General features: G+C 41.5%; 1 protein-coding gene across 45 annotated transcripts in view; it reads left to right on the forward strand.

Annotated features, from left to right (window-relative positions):
- The window catches only part of MAP2 (microtubule associated protein 2), a 224578-nt gene that overhangs the window by 170616 nt on the left and 32993 nt on the right, over positions 1-20969 (forward strand). For 23 of the 45 annotated variants that reach the window (XM_071562691.1, XM_071562690.1, XM_071562706.1 and 20 more), the window contains 4 exons: positions 104-181; positions 12019-15795; positions 16044-16250; positions 16648-16782. In XM_071562691.1, the coding sequence (XP_071418792.1) occupies positions 104-181; positions 12019-15795; positions 16044-16250; positions 16648-16782 (4197 nt within the window). The remainder of the gene's footprint in view (positions 1-103; positions 182-12018; positions 15796-16043; positions 16251-16647; positions 16783-20969) is intronic. The other 22 variants (XM_071562720.1, XM_071562721.1, XM_071562722.1 and 19 more) reach the window with 8 other exon arrangements.

Here is a 20969-nt window from a genome sequence, read left to right on the forward strand (position 1 = left end):
GGTAATTCCTCAGCTGGGCAGAACAGGCTAACTGCAGCTTGCATCATGCATTGGTCTCCCTGCAATTAATTACTGTATCTGATTTTCACTGTTCAATTTCTAGCAGTTGAAGAGTCAGCCAACCTGCCTCCTTCCCCACCTCCGTCGCCAGCTTCCGAGCAGACAGGAGCTCTGGAGGAAGGTAAGGGTCTCCTGGACATTGCAGTGCACAGCTGTCAGCAGAGGGATGAGACATGTATCTAAAGGATGGGGGAATAAGAAAATGGAAATACTTTCTGCAGCTTCATGTGAAAAGATAAGGCATTCCCAGCAGTAACTCCCCATCTGCAAACCAGCTGCAATGCATGGATGAGGTAGACACATGCACAGAGGTAACTGACAAGATATGTCAAGTATGTCCATACTAAAGAAAAAGAGATAGTGTTGCTCACCTTTTCTATCTGTTGTATGCAATATAAGCCAAGGTGTCTGTTGTGTCAGTGTGGTCACCAAAACTGTGATTCAGTATGGGTCATCTTTCTTTTCTTAATATTTGTTTGGCTGCTTTATTTTTAATTACATTTAGCTTTGGAATCTTAAATGTATGAAAGCAAGGAGATTCAGAGTCGGATCATTTCGTTGGCCCTTGATCTGTAATTCATGCTTTGGTGCCTGCATGTACTGGGGGTTCTGTACACAAAGTGCAGCAGTCACTTTTTAGTCTCACCAAGCAAATTTCTATTCTGTTCTGCACAAGAAATTTCGTTCAGTGTCAGTAGCCCATGATCACTGTGTTCTCCTCCTGCTAAATTCTCCTCCAGCGAAGAACTGAAGCGTTGGCTTAATGTTAAGCAGTTAATGCTTGGTGCTAAATGCCAGTGAAGTTTTCACAGTGTAGGCGTGTGCTCAGTGTTTTGTTCAACAGAAGATGACTGCTGCATCAAGGCCATCCATTCAGGGAGATAGCAATGTGTCAAAACTGAGCTATGTTACAGGCAAAAGAGAGAAGGATTTGGGTTCAGAATCTCCAGGGGACTATCAGCTGAACTCTGCCATGTCAGTGGCATCTTTCTGTGCCCATTTATTTCCTTCTTGGGATTTTCTTTTGGCATTTTCTCTTTAGTACATAAGTTCCTGAAAATATTTTTTTTGTCATCTGCTGACCAAACTTTGGTATTTTAACACACAGGCTCTATGAATTTTGCAAGTGGATGGTTGTTATTTCATGTGCTAGCATAGTCTGACTCTCAGTTTCTGAGGACACTGCAATCAGGCATGTTCCATTTTGCAGTCATTTTTGACACAATACTATTACAGGCTATGTTAACAACAACATTTATCAGTCCACTCTACTGGAAATACTTATTGGTTAGTAACCAATATAAAGAATTTTATTAATTGATTATTATTTTTAAACAACCCCAAAACATACGCCTATTATGTGTTTAAAAAACAGTACAACAGTTCCTAGACTCATCACCAAGAGGTAATGGCAATCAAAACTACTGACTGAAAAGAAAGCTGATAAGGCAGTAGCAAAGGTTTTTAGACTTGTTACTAGGGTTTTACCACTATTTTCTAATATATAGTTCACTTGGCTAGTCCAGTGTATGCTTCTTGATTTTTCATATCACAGTAAAGGACTTGTTCTTCTGCTTCAGGCCAGTGTCAAGGTTCTTCCATTAGCCTCAGGCTGAGGATTAACTTTACTTGCTGTTTCTATCAACTGTATTATTTGCACATATATTGATACTTATATGGATTAATTGACAGGAGGTTGTAAATTACCCCCTAAGCAAATGGAAAGCATTTTCTTAGCCATACTAGCACAGGAAGGTAGCCAAACACTATACAACTTGAGGTTATTATAAACTACCAGAACCTACAGTTAGCAGCTGTGCATATGACTCAGCAAGTCATGTAACACTGTTGGTTTCCTCATTCCTTGCATGTAGAATTGAGTTAATATAACAGTAATTATTTACTTATCCTGCAGGGGTGGTTACATGAGCTGAAAGGTCAGTGTTTGGGAGATGTTTTTGGTGATTTACACAATGTCATGTTTTTTTAAACCATTCAAGATTTTTCCATGACAAGATTTTGATTCAGCTCTTCATTTTTCAGAGCAGATGGCCAGTTCACAGGGGAAGTATGGACAGAAATGATGTGCCGAGTCATTAATGCACTCTGCTGGAAGCTTCTTATTCATGTCCAGCTCTCAAACTCAAACTCACGGTAGAATTGGTTGAAGCAACAGAAAGAACTTGGAAATAATTCCACCAGAAATATATTATGTTGCTTTTTCCCAGAATATCAATGTTGGCAATTCAATGTAGTTAATGGTAGTAAAAGTGTATGTTCTACTCTGTGTTAGAAGATGGAGTCCTTATTTTCTGTGGGAAGGTTAAACTTTTGCTGACCTGAATGAGCCAGACCTGTCATTTTTATTCAGGCAAAGCTCCTGTTCAGAAGAGTTTGCCTCAGTAGAGTTTGACCCAGTTTTACTGTACTTGTTTAAACCTCCCATTCCCTGTCCCATCTGGCTGTCCATCCTCATACATCTTTACATTGTCTGCCTTTCTGCTCAGTAGAATACAGTTTATTAATTTGTTGAACAAAAAAGAAGAGCACTTGGTATGTCTACCTCAGACCTTTTTTTCCCTTCTCACTTTTCCTTATGCACTTTTGTGTCAGTGTTTTGCATTGCTTTGAATCCAAGAGACTTCCTTCAGTCATAGTAGGAAGGAAATCGCTGTTGTAGACATGACAAAGGTGGATGTGCCCAGCCATGCAGCAAACACAAATTAAAAAAAAAAAGCTAGAAAAGACAGAGAGATTTGTGGGTCAGCTGTATTTCATGACAGAAAGGAGTCAGTGGATGTAGGTTCCTTTGATTTGGCTGAAGAAAAACATTCAAATGAATCTGTCCCTTTTTACTGCTGCAGAAGGTAAGAGAATGATTTGCTTTATTGAAATTATTTCATTTATTTCATAATTTTATTCAGGAAATTAAATTCTCCTTAACACCTTCTAATCCGTGTATCCTTGTATCTAGTCATGTAGGGCTGATGCAATGTTCTCTTGCCAACCTGGCATTTCTTTTGTGCTCCATGCCTTTTCACAATGGTCAAAAATGTCTTCATGTAAAAATTTTCATAAATGTTGCAGGATAGAAGGATGCCTTTGATGGACTGTCTTCCATTTTGAAATAGACATTTCATGTTAGCATTTATAATCCAAGTATGAATGTTTTGTGAACTGAAAAGAATCAAGTGTCCTGTGAAAATGGATCTATTGACAGGGAAAATTACTTCTTGAAAGGCATTCTCAAGATATACATGGATGCTGAAGGAGAATTAGCCTTTGTGAGAAGTGATTTTATTCTTGAACTTCAGAATGCATTTGGGATTTTTCCCACACTATGAGATGAAAAAGATTATAAGGGACTAAAATAACAGGTTTTTTCTTTTTGTTTAAATAAAAGCATATCCTCCTTTAAAGACGTCATTATGCTGTTAATGAAATTACCTGCAGTAATTTTGAAAATATCTTTATTCAAAGTGTTAAATAAACAATGTAAATCTGTAATAGCTGCAGATGTAACAGCCCCAAACAATACTAGACTTCACACTCCTGACAATTTTGGACCTTCACAATAGTCTGTATTAAGGTTTTTTTACTGTTCTCAGTTCTGCAGTTTTAAGGAGCGATGTCAGGGACAATATTTTCTTGCCTACAATCCATACAGAGCCTATAAAGAAGGAATTTTCAGCTTGTTTGCATCAGTATAGAGAGGTCCTAGGGTTTCATCTTCACTCTTGTTGATGCATTTTGCTTTTGAAGGGCCCCTGGATAAGTTTAACCTACAGCTGGAAGGAGAACCTCCCCCTTTGCACATCATCCTTCTCTGTCTTCTGCTTCTGATCTTATCAACTTTCCCTTCTTTTCTCCACAATGTCCCAGTTCCAGCAGAAGAGGCAGCAAGTACTTCAGCCCATTCCACTCTTGCCCTCAGTAATACAGGGCTGGTGGGAAGGCATCGTGCAGAAGAGTGGGACTTGCAGTTTTGAACCTTCTTGGGTTTAGGAGGGAGTTGATTCCTGGTGTCTCGCCCTCTGAGGTGTGGGCTCACCCCTTGTAACTTGCCTTTTGCAAACCGCAAGACCCCTCAAATCTGTTACAGAATTTTGTAGGGGCTTCTGTGGAGAAGAAATCCAGCGGTTCTGCATTGCAAGTGGGTCAAGGTTGCTGCTGCCCTGCAACCTTGCTGCTGGCTCTTGAGTACTGGGGAGAAGTGGGAGCTCAGGCACAGCCCTGTGTTTAGCATTTCCTATTGCAGTGCTCTGCAGAGCTTCCTGCTTGCTTTCAGCAGGTTGCCAGCTTATGTTTCAACACCTGCCTCTTTTAATAATGCATAAACCCCTGAATTTGGGGTTTGGATTCCACTACAAGAGTGAAGCAGCTAAACTGTCTGTGGTTCAGGCACCCTTTGTGACCTGAAAGAAACAGTGAGAATGGTTTTCTTAAACCAAGTTCTGTGGATGGTATTTGTGCAGAGGTACGCACAGCATACCTTTGGTCCTGGATGGCCTCAGGGACTGGCTTCAACCTTAAAGACAAACAATCTTTCTTTGCACGACTGCGATACATACAGGGGCTACTAATATTGCCGCTGCTAATTTTTCTTCCTTTTTGGGGGTAATTGAGCCTGAATGGGTTGCTCCTATATAGTATTCCTTTCCCAGGTGGAAGAAATGCATGTCATTACAGGCCACTTGCTTTCTATTGCCGCAGAATGCAGAAAATGCTTTTTTAAAGACGCAGACATTGTCTTTTCATGGTGTGCTATAAAAAGAAATTTTAGTTTTTTCATAGCTTTATTCATGATGAGAGGACACTTCAGCCTATGTGAGCTCTCAAGTCTCCACTCTAGGTTTGTACGGTTCAGGTGGTAGGCCAGTCATTTTCATTGGGTAGTATTATTATCATTTGTCTGGCAAAAAAACAACCCAAACTCCCTGTCCTTGCAGCTGACAGTACCTGGTGTAGTCCTAAGATGATTATGTGATCTTCTGCAATGCTGTAGTGATGGGTGAATAAAGTGTCATTCCAAAGCATTAGCAAACACCAAACTGGGAGCTAGTTTACCCATGGAAACATGACACAGCAGCATAAAATACAGGACTAACAGAGACTTCTGTGAGCACCCTTGTGTGGCCTTTATCAGAAAAAAAGTAGCTATTTGGGGAAGGGTTTCTTTGGTGGTTTAAAATTTTTTTATAGGAAAAAGAAGAAAGTGGGGAATTTTGAAATAGATACAATGAAAAATAAAGCTGCCATTGGACAAAGTGTAAGCTGGTTTTCTTTTTAATTAACAGACTTGTTAAATTTTACATTTTCAAGTATTTTATCTGATGACTATAAGGGAATACAACTGTATCAGGATTCTTCAGAGGTTTTTGATACAGTCAGTCAAGTATAATATAGTTGTGATATGTGATTTGTGTGCAATGGCTTCCTCTAAATAACATGTACTTTTGAAATTCACTTATTCCAACGGTTGGTTTACAATGTTTGCAAACCTCATACACGGCCTATGTGTTAAAATGTACAACTGGCTTGTTCCTCCACCCTGCATTAACTATTAGCCTGGCTGGTGTCATCCATTCTGCAGCATGACATGGTGTCTAGTGTTGTTAGAGCATGTGTCCATCCTGTCTTGTGTTTCCTGTGTCTTTCTGTCTGTCCTGCAGTGTTTGTCTGTGTGTGTCTATTTATAGATGAAGGGGCAGAGGATAATGTGGGACTGCTACAGCACTGCCCCACCTGTGGGCCTGCTGCCGGCAGTGAGTGGCGTAAACACCTGGCCCCCTCCATTTCAGTGTCTGTGCCTGATGATGAGCCCTACAATTCCGATGAGGAGTACTATGAACACCCTTTGTTCAGCTCCGAGTGGACTGGCTCTAGTACACATCCCAGTGCCACAGTGAAGAGCAGAGAGGTCTTGTTGGGCCATGATGAAGGTGAACTGAGCATTGTCCCATTCGGTTCCTCTTCCCCTCTACCCACCTTCCATCCATTCCATTCTATACGTGCCTGGGATTGCAGCCTTCTGGGGAGGGAAACCTAGTTGTATTTTTTCCCTACATGGAAGTAATGGCCCTCAAAGAGTCTCTTCATGTCAAGGTAAAGCTGTAGCCTGAGCAAGGAATGCAGCTTTGGGGTCAGTGTAACCATGGTCCCTGCTTAAATCAGGGCTCTTGTTCTCCAGACCCGGCTTTTAGCAGAAGCAAAAGGAGCAGATAGTTCAAAGAAGTGGAAGCCATTTTTTCCTTTGTGCCAGAAAAATACTGCTGAGAACAATGTGCAAACTAGGCCAAAAGATGGTTACTCGAGGTAAGTCAGTTAACACAATGGGGAAAAACCCCACATCTATACCAAAGACAGCTGTGGGAGGTTCGAGGTCTTTAATTTTCTGGTAGGCAAAGTCAGTAAGTTTTACCTCAGTGTAGACAGACAATTTCAGCAGTATTGGGTCATGTTTCATTTTCAGCTGTTTTGTGGACACACCCCATTAGCATTGTACCAGCAGATTGAAAACAAGGAGGAAAAGAAGATTTATTGTCTCTCTGTACCTCCTTTTTCTATGACCTGAGCACATCAGTAAATAGTATTTTATTAGTGGGTGTTACATAAAAGTGAAATGGCTTGAGACACAGGAGCTGAAGTTAAAATCAGTACTGAAAGGTTTGTCTCTCAGGAGGATGGAGCTGTGTGCTTGAAACTGCTTACTGGGTGGTTTCAAGAAAACCAGAGTTGCTCTGAATTAACCGGGCAATATAGCCTAATACTACAACAGCACCAGTAAGAGATCAATGCTAATAACTGAAGATTGTTAATGTCAGCATGTCTGCCTGAAGCTCAGAGAGATAAAAAATCAATACAGCTTGAGTGCCTATACCTGTACTTAGAGCACTCCTGGCCTGGTTAGTTCTTAGGCAGCTTCCTTTTCAGTCATATGCATCTGCCTCTGGTGAAAGTCTAAGATCTCAGAACATCTATGTGGGGTAAAATAAAAAGGGGAATAAGCTAGATCATAAGTGAGGAGATAGTAATTTTAAAACAGTCCCACTCAATTGCTGCCAGTAGGCTGGCAGTCTGCTTGGCATTAGAGTCTGCTGCACTAAGGCAGAATATTGGATTCCTTCATTAAGTCAGGGATAACTTTCTAGTTTGAGTAATTATTTTTAATCACATAGTATTGTGTGAAGTGTCTCAGGAAATGGAGCTATATACCTGGAACTGCTGAGAGTAAAATTAGAGGCTTTCCCTAACACTTTTAATTGAAAGAGATGCACATACAAAACTACATAAAATTGGAAAAAGAAAAGTAAGTTACTCAAGTCAGGGCCTCTTACAGCTGGAGGGAGACCTGCTGTCCTGCCAGTCAGCTTTTACAATTTGCTCATGGGTAAATATCCCTGTAATGCTCAGGCATTGGTCCAGGTTTGATTCTGAATCTTCTGGCTTCTGTTCATTTAAGATATTGTGTCTAACCCTAACTATTTTATATGTTATGAATAGTGTTGTTCTTTACATAATGATATTTCTCAGACTCAAATAGTGTTCATGTTCCTTAAATCACTCTTTTAAAGGGCATAACTGGAAGAGATGATTGTCTGGTCTTCACTGGGCCAATCTCAGGAGGAAAATCAAGCACTTGTAAAGACGTTTTATTTTAATGCCAAGGGGCTGGATGCAGCCACTTCCAGATTCAAAACCACTTTGTTCTAAATCTGACTCAGCAAAGTACGTAATCATAAGACACACTTTAAACCCAGGAGGGTCATCAGGTTGCCTGCAGCATGGCTGCTGGTCAGCTGCTTAACTATGATGCCTTGAGACACCCCAGAAAGCAGGACTTGAAGCCAAGTTAGTATGGGATAAGATAAAAAGGTAGACTCTTTAATGTCTAGGCTTAGGGCCTTCAGGAATACATGAGGACGCTCCCCAAACACTGATTTTCTATGGTTTTTATACTATTGTTCACCCAATCCCCTATTCACACATCTCTCAGTCCAGCCGCGTCCTGCCCACGGCATACCCCGTCAGGATTTGAGTCTGGGGGACAGTGGGATCTCTTCATCATCATCTTTCTCTTCCTCGTAGCACACAGGAATACTTGGAGGTCTTCCAGCATTCTGTTTTCGAGGTCGTTGGCTTATGTTTATGTCTTGTAGAACAGGCCTTAAAATATTATTCAGCCTTCTACCTTGAAAAGAAGTCTAAATAACTAATGGAAGGTCAGGCATTGATATGGGATGGGGGTTAGAATATATAAACACTGAATTTAAGCTGCCAGAAATATTAACAACACTAAATATGCATTTTCACTACAGTTAGAAGTACTTCTAAAATCTATAAAAACTAAAAAGTCAAAAATGAAAACCCCCTGAGGCATCACTGTGTTGCTGAATCACAGGTTTCACACTTAATCCTGACTTCTTATCTGGAGGAATATTAATAGCGCATAGTAAATTTTGTCTGAGTAGCAGTGGCAGGAGTACATGGAGACTTTTCTAATCATTCTTCTGCCATGGCATGACTAAAGACTGTTATTGATGTTACTATACTGTTTCTAGCAGCCTGTAAGCAGAGTGATATATTTTAGAGATTCAGATGAACAAATAGTTTTATTGAATTCATTGGTTTCTTTGACTTAATTGGTGATGAGGGGGCTAGTGGGCAAAGAGCAAAGCAAATTAAGGGTCTTTCTGTTAAAACTGGAATTTTCACATATAGATTTCAGATATCAGACAGCTTAAGGATGAACTTGTTTGTAAACCTGTTCAATGTATTGGCTAAAATCTTGCAAAAATGTTAGTTATCAGCCATGCACAAAGCCCGTTAAGACTATGGAAGTGCTCAGTATTGTGCCAAATCCAGGATTCATGCAATAGATTGACTTGCTGGCATTTAGCAGTCAATATTACCAAGGTCAGTGGAAAGCAATCAGTGCCTCATACCTTCCTTCACCTGAGTTGAATGTCTTGTACTGGATTAAACAGCACATTTATCAGAAAAATATCAGTGTGCTTTTTGCTCATTGATGCATTGATGTTTTCGGAGGCATACATCATTCAATACCATCTCCATTTTGAATACCATCTCCCTTTGCAATGACTATTTGACTCACAGTCATCACTGGGAGAGGTATACCTGTAGAACACTTTCAGCTCCCCTCTTACAGCATAACCATGTTTCTCTAGGGAAGACAGGATTTCAGTTTGGTTTTTTTCCCTAAGGAAAATTGATTTCCATGGTGACTAAAAAGGACTGGATGCTAAAAGCCCTTTGACACACTTAAATCCAAAATGTTGAGCTGAAAGTGTTCTGTAAAAGCAGTCCTGTTCAGCTGTGTGCTTGATGTTTACTGTTGGTGTTGATGTCACCTCCTTTTTCCATCCTCAAGAAGAAGAACTGGTAAAGAGTCCAGTGGCTGTAGAAGCAAAACCTGCTGCTCTTCCTGGGATGCAAATGGGAAAAGAGCACGGTCCCACTGAGTCTTTGGACCAGGCAAAGGGCCTCTGTGAGGGTCAGTCGTGTTCTGATTCAGAGGCCAAAGTGTGTTCTGAAGACAAAGTGCCAAGTGTGGCATCCAGCAGGGAGAGTGTAACTGTTATGGCGGGAACACCCCGAAAGATGCATCCCCCTCCTTGGCTGAGGAAAGTGTGTCCTCTAGGTTTGCATGTGTTTGCTGCTGGTTAATCCTTCTCCAACTTTCTCCAGTGCTTTCCAAGGCTGCTTCATTTTCTGTTTTTCCCATTTATTGGTATGACTGCTCTTGTTATTATGCTTGAAGAGTGTGTAGCAGATAATGATTGCATAGGTGCTGTATGACAACATGGTTTCCCACTGCTGCGGCTGATTCCTGATTTTTGACTTTGCCATGATGAAATGTGCTTTGCAGCTAAGCTGATGCCTTTTTTTCCCATCTCTGATATGTTTGCCAGTCACATTGCTAATCTGTGTATATTTTTTTTTTGGTGCAGAGATTCATCTGCTTTTTCAAACAGCAGATTTATTGCCTTTGACTATGACATAAAGATACTTGAACTGTAGAAATGTTTTCATTTGCAGTGTGCAGGTGTTTTGTTGGTTTGGTTTGGTTTTTTTGTGTGCGCTTCAGTGCCTGCTGGTTTAGTTGCCTTAAAGTTATTGCTTCTTACGTCATACCGTTGCCATTCATTGAGTCCACCCTTCCTCTCTTCAGTTGTTGCTAGAACTCTGATTTTTTGTGTGTCTTACCTTATTACAAATGTTTAACCCTGCTGGAGTGCCCTTCTTAGGAAAAACTTCCGTCACTTCCGGGGGACATTTACCTTCAAAGTGAAGGCTAAAATTGGGTGCATTGGGTGAAGTTCTGATCTGTTCTCTGAACAAAATATTTGCTGCAATAGTCTTTCAGTACATAAAAACTAGGCTTCAGGATTTCCCTTTTAATGGTGTTTCTCTTCAGCCAGTGCAACAAGATACAAAGACCACTTGTGTGGAATAGTGATGTACCCACGCCCTACGTGGCTAATAAGTGCTGCATTTGGGAGGCAGGTGTTCTGGCTGGCCTATCTGCAGAACACTGAATTCCTTTGGCAGTCAGAATATGTTTTGATGCCATTGGTATTGTTCATTTGTACTACAGTAAGAGGCACAGTAGGATGCACAGAGAAAAGCAGTATCTAGCTATTTAATTCCTGTGAAATTAGAACTACATCAGCTCGGTGACCAACCATGTCTGTATACTTTATAGAGTTTTCAATTCAGTCACCAAATATAAAAACATAAAGTAGCAAAATTACTGTAGTTGTAGACTTCTGATTTGACTACCTGTGGAGTTTCAAATGGCAGTTGCTTTTTGGACTCAATATTAACATACGCAAATATTTAAAGAATGACCAATACTTGGGTACTAATTGTTCTAAAAAAAAATCAGATTCATCAGAGCAAAAAAATGGCTCCATGGACTTCAAATCAGATCTGAGGAAATACCGCGTTGGCCCAATGCTGGTTGTAACAAGCTTTAGAAAAAACTATTTTTTTACAGATCACTGCAGAAAGATCTGCCACATTCTGCAGTCTGGTCATATTTTCAATGATAGGAAGTTTTCAGAATTATGGGAACCATTGTTTTCCATATGATATTAAAAAGAGATCAAGCTATTAATGTTTAATAGAGCATATATTAAAAAAATCTAACAAGATATTACTCTCTGAAAATACAGTGACAGGGTATAAGATAATATTTTTTGTTTCAAATTAGCTTAATAAGGTCAATCAAGTGTTCTTTGACTTCAGTTACAGCTGTAGGTGACTGACCATTTTGAAGACCAGGCCTTCAAGATCCGGGTCTGTTAATAGATCTGTTGCTGATTTACACATGGTGGGTTTGTGACAGTAGTGAGATTTTTGTCATTTGCCAAACAGTGAATGTTAAAAGTTGGTACAATTAAAAAAAGAGCCTCTTCTGGCACGTTCAAAACCTTTTGCATGCATTATCTCTTTAGTTTAGGCTGCATATAGAACAAAAATGCAAAAAAGAGGCAGAAAGGTGAAACTACTTATGCTTTAAATATCACAACACACAAATACATGATCGATTTGATTAAAGTTACAGACGTGACTAATGCAGAACTAACATAAAGCTATGGAGTCCAGCAAAGCTACCAATGAAGTGAGGATTATGTGTGGGTTTGCTGTTATATACAAAATCATGAAGGAGAAGAATTCACATGAAATCATCTCATTTCAGTGGTCACATTTATATGTGTAAAACTCATATTTTCACTATAAAACCTCATATACTGAAACAAAACTAGGATTTAAGACTCTAAAGCAGATTTCTAGGTGGATGGCCTTGCTGCATGTTTGCATCTTTCTTCCTCTCCATTCCATCATTCATACCAAGGTGTTGTAAGCCACATGACTGCCTGTCTGTAAGTGCTTTAAATAATATTGTTATAAAACTGAAACAAACTACTTCAGATTTACTTGCAGCCACGAAGATGGAATTCCATGTCCAGGAGGTTGCACGCCCTTTCGCAGCAGGACCATTAGACACAAAGCAACATGAATGTGGGAAAGATAGAAAAGCTGTTGAGGAACATAAATACGATGCCTTAGTTCCACAACCAGCAAAAACAGAGGCTGTAGATAAGAAGGACCCACAGAGCAAAGACAAAGAAAAAATGTCTTCACCTCCATCAGAAAAGATGTTGGAAACTGATTCACAGCAGAAAGGGGAAGCCAGTTTTGCAGAACCTGCTGCCGCCAAACCTCCTGCTTCCCAAGAACAAAAGGACTTGTCATCTCAACTGCCTAAAGGGAGCAGGACAGAAGAAAGGACTGCAGATGTGCCCTCATCAACCAACCAAGTTATGTCTATCAAATTTCAAGACGACCTTAAAGATGTCCAAGGTGTTGCCATCAGCCATGGCCAAAATTCTCTATTGCTACCAGAACCCAAAGCAGAAGCAGCCAAAATTGAGCTTCCTTCAGGCCCATCTCCTGTTGTCCCCCAGGAGTTTTTGCTCAAAGACGCCTTCAATACAAAACAGGAGCCCACTGACCAACTGTTTGCTAAAGACCTCAGTAAAGATGAACAGATCCACAGAGACAGAACATTAGCTTTGCAAGAAGTCTCAGCACTAACTGTAGATGGCCTGAAAACACCAAGCACCCCGAAAATCCCTGCATGGAGGGAGGAAAAAGATATGACCAAGGATGAGAGTGATGAGGAAGAAAGGTATGACTTCTATGATAAAGGGGAGGCTCAAATATTAGATGATGGGAAATTAACCACAAAATCTGAAGTTGAGACACTTTCCTTAGACAAAGTAGACTTTCAAAAGGATGATGAAGCTAAAAGGCCACGTGATACTGTCAGAACAGAAAAAGAAATGGACCAAAGTGGGCTCCCAGCAACGAGAGACATAGAAAAGGAGGTACAACCAAGCATACAGGTACTCCCAGCCAAGTTAAGCCATGAACTGACTCCTGAGAAAACAATAGAGCACCCTGAAACCACTCAATTATCCAGAGTAATAACGAAAGCCCCTGAGGCACCACATTTTGCCACTGAAAAGACTTGTACTCTTGAAGAAAAATATGCTAAAAAAGATACCAAGGTGAATAAGACAAGTGTTTCAGCTCCTCATCAAATGAAAGAGGAGGAGGATCATTCAGGAATGTCAAAATATTTTGAAACCTCTGCTTTGAAAGAGGAAGCATTCAAGGCAGATGGTCTGAAACAAGGCAGTGATTACTATGAGCTAAGTGACACTAAAGAGAGTATATATGAGCCTTATCAGAGAGGTCATCTAATAGCTGAAGATGGAGAGGAGGAGGAAGAAGAATTACAGACAGAATTAAATCAGAAACAGACCATGCATGCTCATGAAATGGGGTACAGTACCCTGGCTCAGAGCTATACACCAGATGCATCCGAAGAACCCAGCTCCCCAACAGAAAGAATGTTCACTATTGACCCCAAAGTCTATGGGGATAAGAGAGAACTTCACAGTAAAAATAAAGATGATTTAACTCTGAGCAGGAGCTTGGGACTTGGGGGGAGATCTGCAATTGAACAGAGAAGTATGTCTATTAACTTGCCCATGTCTTGCTTGGATTCAATAGCTCTAGGATTTAGCTTTGGTCGTGCACACGATCTTTCTCCCCTGGCTTCAGACATTCTAACTAACACTAGTGGAAGTATGGATGAAGGTGATGACTACATACCAGCAACCACACCAGCACTGGAGAGGCCCCCCTGCTTCCCCATTGATAGTAGAGAGGAAGATCAGCACATTGAAGAAGAAAAAGCAATACCAGAAGAAAAAGTCCAGCCTGAGACCTTGGCCGAATCATCTTTCCAGGCCAAGGATTATTACAAAAATGGGGCTGTCCTGGCTCCTGACCTGCCTGAAATGTTAGACTTGGCAGGGACAAGATCTAGATTAGCCTCTGTGAGTACAGATGCTGAGGTGGCACAGAAGAAGCCAGTTCCTTCTGACACTGTTGTGGAAGACAACAGCACAGCCCTGCCAGCCATGGCAGATGAAAACCATGTAATTCTAAAAGCTGAAAGTCAGCTGGAAGACTTGGGCTACTGTGTTTTCAATAAGTACACAGTCCCACTCCCTTCTCCAGTTCAGGACAGTGAGAATTTAACGAGTGAAACCTGTCCCTTCTACGAAGGCACAGATGAAAAATTGAGACGCAGCCTGGCTCCTGACCTGTCTTTAATAGAAGTGAAGCTGGCAGCTGCTGAAAAATCAAAAGAATTCCTTGGTGAAAAGGACTTAGGTCAGCATGGTGAGTCCATTCTGGTGAGGGACTTTGAGCAGGAGAAAAAAGAGAAGCTGGATACTGTGCTAGAAAGGAGTGAAGATCAAGCTGACTCTAAAGAGGTCTGTCCCACTAAAGGAGCAGAGCCAGAGAAAATGAGAGATGAGGCAACATCAGAAAGGAAAGAAGAAAACGTGGCTGGTAAAGTTCATTTACCTGGTGATACCATGTATGACAGAAAATCTGCTTCAGAGATAGCAATAGAAAAGGATTCTGTTTCTTTGTTGATAGAGAAAGAGAAGACTCTCAGTGTTGTTCCTGAAATAGCTGAGATAGAAGCTCCAGTTAAACCAGATTACAATGCTATAAAGCACGATATGGAAGTAGCTGCAAGGAGAGCTGACCAGGAACATCAGAGTCAGTTAGATGCTAAGATTGGTGGGGGTGTTTCCCTCTCTTCGGAGAAGGACAAAGCCTCTGCTGAAAGAGCAGAGCCTGAACCTAAAGACACTCAGCAGAAAGATGAGAGCATGTTCTCCAAGGAAGCAAAAGATTCAGATGTACTTTCCAAAACTGAGCCTAGTTACATGAAGGATGGCACCAAACTGTCAGAAACAGAAATTAAGGAAAAAGTAACTAAGCCAGATCTGGTACATCAAGAGGCAGTTGATAAAGAGGAGTCTTATGAATCTAGTGGAGAGCATGACCAAGCCCAAGAAGGTTTGAATGGAGAATCTGTGAAACCAGAGGATATCAAAGCAGAAACTCCAAAACTTCCCATGTCTGGGCAAGAGATGCCTGCAAAGGAGACTTCTGTGGAGCATCTCCTTTCAAAAGCTGAGTGTCTCCAGGAAGAGCCTCCTGAGATTCAGATGGAGAGCATACCACAGCCTGCAGAAGGAGCTGAAAAGATTCCTGATGTGGCTATGAAACTTACGGAAACCCAAAAGCTTCTGCCATGTGACGTGGCACCTGGGGCCACAAAGGAAGAAGAACGTGAAGAAGAAGAGACTGAAGTACAGCAAGAAGAAAAAGAAGAGGATAAGCAGCATCTGGTATCAGAAATGCCCGCAGGCTTCAGGGAGCTTGCTGCTGAAGAAATGCTAGCCAAGGGTAGCCCAGAAGCACTGCCTGAACTGAAAGGCATTATTGAATCAGTGGTGACAGTTGAGGATGACTTTATCACAGTGGTGCAGACGACAGTTGATGAGGGTGAATCTGCTTCTCACAGTGTGCGCTTTGCTGCTACTCAACAGGAAGACATTGAAACAGGAGATTCTCAGGCCGAAGAGGAACTGGAAGTTGAAGAAATGGAAATTGAGCCCAAGGAGGGCTCCCCAGAGGCTCCTGCTTCACCCCAGAGAGAAGAAATCCTGCTCACTGACTACAAGACAGAGACATTTGATGATTACAAAGATGAAACAACAATTGATGACTCCGTCATGGACACAGACAGTCTCTGGGCAGACACTCAAGGTGTGCATTATCCTTTCTGTTTTGTCTGTTGAATATTTTTGCTTCCAAGTAATAATGATTGAAAAACAAATTTATTACAGTTATAATAGTAATCTCTGCATGTTTCAGAAAAATGCTAAAATAGTATGCCTTTTTTTTTGTTAATTGTATGTGCTGTCTTCAACTATTATTTCCCTGCTCCAGCACAGTATTGTTAACATTTGTTACTAATCTTTTGTTTGTTGTTACAATTTGCTCTGATCCTACAGATGATGATAGGAGCATCATGACTGAACAGTTAGAGACTGTTCCTAAAGAGGAGAAGGCAGAGAGAGAATTGCGAAGATCATCTCTCGATAAGCATAAAAAAGAGAAACCTTTTAAAACTGGGAGAGGCAGGATTTCTACTCCTGAAAGGAAAATAGCTAAAAAGGAACCTAGCACACTCTCCAGAGATGAAGTGAGAAGGAAAAAAGGTTCATATAACACTCCCTATTACAATATTTTTTTTATTTTCTTCCTAATTTACAGTACTATCCAATTACTGTTGTAGATTGTATGCATCATAACAATATAAGTTATGGTGGTTTTAAATGAGACATTGTACAAATATATGAGAAGCCATGTGCAAGGCTCACTGCTCCACTGGTCCTGTTTCACAGTAGACATCCCCACTGACCACTGTGTAACACATCTGAGTTAATGCACTAGTGCTTCCCCTCCTCTAATGTAGGGTTTGATCTGTTACTCCCAGTAAAAGCAATGCATTGCATTGGAGTTGTGGAGCAGTGGGCCTGCCACTTGATGTATCATATGAAACTGTTCACTGTTTTTTTTCCTGATTCTATGTTTTTGTGTTCTTTTTGCCCATAGCAGTGTATAAGAAAGCTGAACTTGCTAAAAAAACTGAAGTTCAGGCCCACTCTCCCTCCAGGAAAATCATTTTAAAACCTGCTATCAAATATACTAGACCAACTCATCTCTCCTGTGTTAAACGGAAGCAGACAGGTGACTGCGTTCTGTTCAGTTATGCAATGTGGCTGGCAAACATTGACATTTTCTTTTGTAAATCTCATGGCTATAGCAGCTTCTCTATTATTTTTTTTCTCTAGTAATATCAAGCTTCACAAATAGTATTTTTTTTTTAGTGTTTTGTACCATTTTTTCTTTTCTTCTTTCTTTGCTGGTATTTGCTTGTTTATTTGATGGAGGCCATGATCATGTATGCTTGTCATTGCTTGGGGTGCCAAGTGCTGTGTTTGTAACTTGGCATCGTGCTTGGAGTGTGGTGTTCTAGGAATCTCTGCTCATCTTTTTTTCTTTTTTTTTAATGATGCCTTTTTTTTTTCTGCTGGGAAAATGTTGACAGCTTAAACCATGGTATGCATTTTCATAATTTTGTTTTTTTACTCTCATGCATAATAAGAAGTGTTTCAGACTTTTGTTTTTGTTGATTAATGTTATCTGCATTGATAATTCCCAATCTGTCACTGATGTTTATGCTGTGCAGTCAAAATCCACAGGGGGAATCCAGCCACATGCAGCATGGAGCTGAGAGAGAAGAAATCTGAGCTCACACCACAAAATGCATTCCAAGCAAAATTTTAATATTTGGTACAGGAAGATGAAAGGAAGGAACATATTATTCCAGTTACAACCTGATAGGTGTATCACTATTTGAAGGACCAAAAGAATTTTTTCAGCATTTTCATCATATTGTTCCTGTGACTTCAAGGTGGAAGGATGAATGTCTTCACTTTTTTGGTGATCTTAAAGAAAAAAAAAGCCCACCTCAAAGAGGCGAGGTTTTCTGTCATGTAACACAACCACATGGCTGCAGTGGGTGTTTGTGAGTGAAACCAGGGCTATTAAGGGAAGAACTGTGCAAAACTGCATAGACCTCTTCTCATGGCTTAACAGGAAATTAACAGGAGGATTTATTACACATCGTATGGTTAAACAAAGCAATACCAAAAGTGTTCCTAGGAAGTCTTTCCTATACAGTTTTACACCACTGACTCACTCCAGATTCAGCAGAGGGGTCTGACTAGTGAAAATACAATAAGAGAGTTATGCAAGGGTAGGTTTAATATCATGCCTCAGCTGTATGAAGGTTGTATTGTCTCCTGATTGTGTTCCATTAGAGAATCACAGAATACTGAGTTGGAAGGGACCCACAAGGGTCATCAAATCCAGCTCTTAACCCTGCATAGGACCATCCCCAAGAGACACCATTTGCCTGAGCATTGTCCAGATACTTCTTGAACTCAGACAGGCTTGGTGCTGTTAACCACTGGCCTGGGGAGTCTGTTCCAGTGCCCAACCACCCTCTGGAGGAAGAAACTCTTTCCAATATCCAACCTAAATCTCTCCTGACACAACTTCAGGCCATTCCCTTGGGTCCTGTCGTTGGTGACCACAGAGGAGAGATCCGTGCCTGCCGCTCCACTTCCCCTCACCAGGAAGTTGTAACCACAGTGAGATCTCCCCTCAGTCTCCTCCTCTCCAGGCTGAACAGACCAAGTGCCCTCAGCTGTTCCTCATACACCTTCCCCTCAAGGCCCTTCAGCATCTCTGTTGCCCTCCTTTGGACACTCTCTAACACTTTAATATCTTTCTTCTGTTGTGATGCCCAAAACTACACACAATTTTCAAGGTGAGGCCACACCAGTGCAGAGCAGAGTGGGACAGTCCCCACCCTCGGCCGGCTGGTGATGCTGTGCCTGATGCCCCTCAGGACAGGGTTGGTCCTTCAGGCTGCCAGGGCACTGCGGACTCATAGTCAATTTGCCATCAGCCAGAACCCCCAGGTCCCTTTCCATGGCACTGCTTTCCAATATCTCATTCCCCAATCTGTCTGTATATCCAGGGTTGCCCCATCCCAGGTACAGAATCGGGCACTTTCTCTTGCTGAACTTCCTGTGGTTGGGGATTGCCCAGCCCCCTGATTTGTCAAGGTCTTTCTGCAGGGCCTTCCTGCCTTTGAGGGAGTCAACAGCTCCTTCCAGTTTTGTGTCATCTACAAACTTGCTCAGTATCCATTCCAGTCCGGTGTCTAAGTCGTTTATGAAGATGTTGAAGAGCACAGGCCCCAAGATGGATCCCTGTGGAACCCCAATAGTGACAGGTCACCGGTCTGATGTTACCCTATTCACTATTACACTCTATGCTCAACCCATGAGCCAATTGCTCACCCACCACATGATGTATTTGTCCTGAGGGATCCTGTGAGAGACAGTATCGAAAGCTTTACTGAAATCCAAAAAGATTGCATCAGCTGGCTTCCCTTGATCGCCTAGGTAGGTTACGTTGTCATAAAAGGAAATCAGGTTTAATAAGCAAGATTTTCCTCTCATGAATCCTTGCTGGCTATGACCGATAACAGTGTTGTTTTCCATATGTTTTTCAATACGTCCCAGAATAATCTTCTCCATAAATTTACCAGGCACTGAAGTGAGACTGACAGGGCTGTAGTTTCTGGAGTCCATCAAGAATTTTTTTCACTGTTTCCAGCAAGACTGAGAAAAAACCCCCCAACACATTGCATCCCTCCTTGTACTCCTCTTCATCCTTCTCCTCCCCCTGATCCCACCACAGGGCTCAAGTCCTCAGCTCCAAGTTGCTGAAACTCTGTTTAAACCTATACGTTTCTGCATTTTAATTTATGTCAGATTTTTTTCTTGCCTCTCTTCAAAATTGGGACAATGTTTACCAGCTTCCAGTCAGCTGGGACCTCTCCATATTCCAAAGACCACTCAAAAATAATCACGAGAGGTTTTATGATGGCATCAGGCCAGCTCTTTGAGAACTCTGGGAGAAGTCCCATCAGGCCCCATAGATGTGTAGGGGTCTGGCTGGAGCAGCAGATCCTGTACAATTTCAGGGTCAGCTGGGAATTGGTCATTCTCACAGTCGTGGTCCTCCAGCTCAGGACACTGAGACCCCTTTGGTCCATCATCTGTGTTGAAGACAGAGGTAAAGAAAGTGTTAAATGCTTCTGCCTTGTCTGTGTCCCTGTTTGTGAGGTGCCCAACCTCATCCTGTAATGGGCTAATGATGTTACTATGCTGCCTATTGCCATTAATATATTTGAAAAAACTCTTTATTGTCCCCTACATTTCTGTCCAGCTTCAACTCCAGTTGACCTTTGGCCGCACGAGTTTTCTCCCTCCAGCAGCAAGCAGCATCTCTGAATTCCTCCCATGTCACTTGACCTTGCTTCCACTGGGTATACATCTTCCTTTTTTGCCTTATTTCCAAGAGAAGATTGCTGTTCAGCCGAGCCGGCATTCTGCCTCAGCTGCTTGACTTCTGACATTTAGGAATTGCCTGCTCCTGTGCCATTAGGCAGTGTTGTTTGAAAAGTGACCAGTACTGATGGACCCCAGCACATGCAAAAACATTTTCCCGTGGGACTTTACCTATTTATTTACCCTGAGCAGCCCGAAGTTTGCTCTCCTCATGACCAGAGCTGGCACTGTTCCTCCTGTTAACAGATTTTAAACTTAATTGCTCTGAGGTTGCTGCGGCCAAGATGGCCACCAATCTCCACTTGGCTCGCAAGATCCACTCTGTGGACAAGCAGGAAATCAGGGAGACTTGCATAATGAGACCTGCCATAAATGTGGGCTACCTGGCAACTATCAGATGTTTTTCTTTGTCTCTCCAATGCATAGTAAAGCAGATATATTAGTCAAAATTAAAAATACAATACAAAAACTACGTTCCCATACATTTAAATCCTTAGGTGAAAAGCAACCAAAATGATGGACGCAGATTCATCATAAAACTAACATGGCTTGAACTTTGAGGTTTGAGCTCTAAAGCAGAGGAGTTTGGTCCACGCCACAGAGTGAACGAAAATATCTCTTAGAATGTTTCAGCATACTCATTGTTGATGGGAAATTTACAGTATCCCCTATTTTCTTCTATCTCACATTTTTGTACTTCCTGATGAGCCTTGAGGGGAAGCCATGAGAAATAGTGCAAAGCTATGTGATACTTTAAGAGTGCAGGAAGACCATATGTTAACCTACGTATCCCTGAGCTTGAGCCTGTCATTCAGTTCTTTCCAGGATCTGGAATCTAGAGGGACAGACTCCCTCCCATTTTTCTTCTTTGTAAAATCTAGCACCATTTCTTGAAGCCAGTTTTCACTGTCAGTGCATCCTATTTGGAGTGGTCTTGTCCGTTTT

Source organism: Pithys albifrons, chromosome 8 (genome assembly GCF_047495875.1).
Source record: "Pithys albifrons albifrons isolate INPA30051 chromosome 8, PitAlb_v1, whole genome shotgun sequence".
In the NCBI taxonomy this organism is placed as follows: domain Eukaryota; kingdom Metazoa; phylum Chordata; class Aves; order Passeriformes; family Thamnophilidae; genus Pithys; species Pithys albifrons.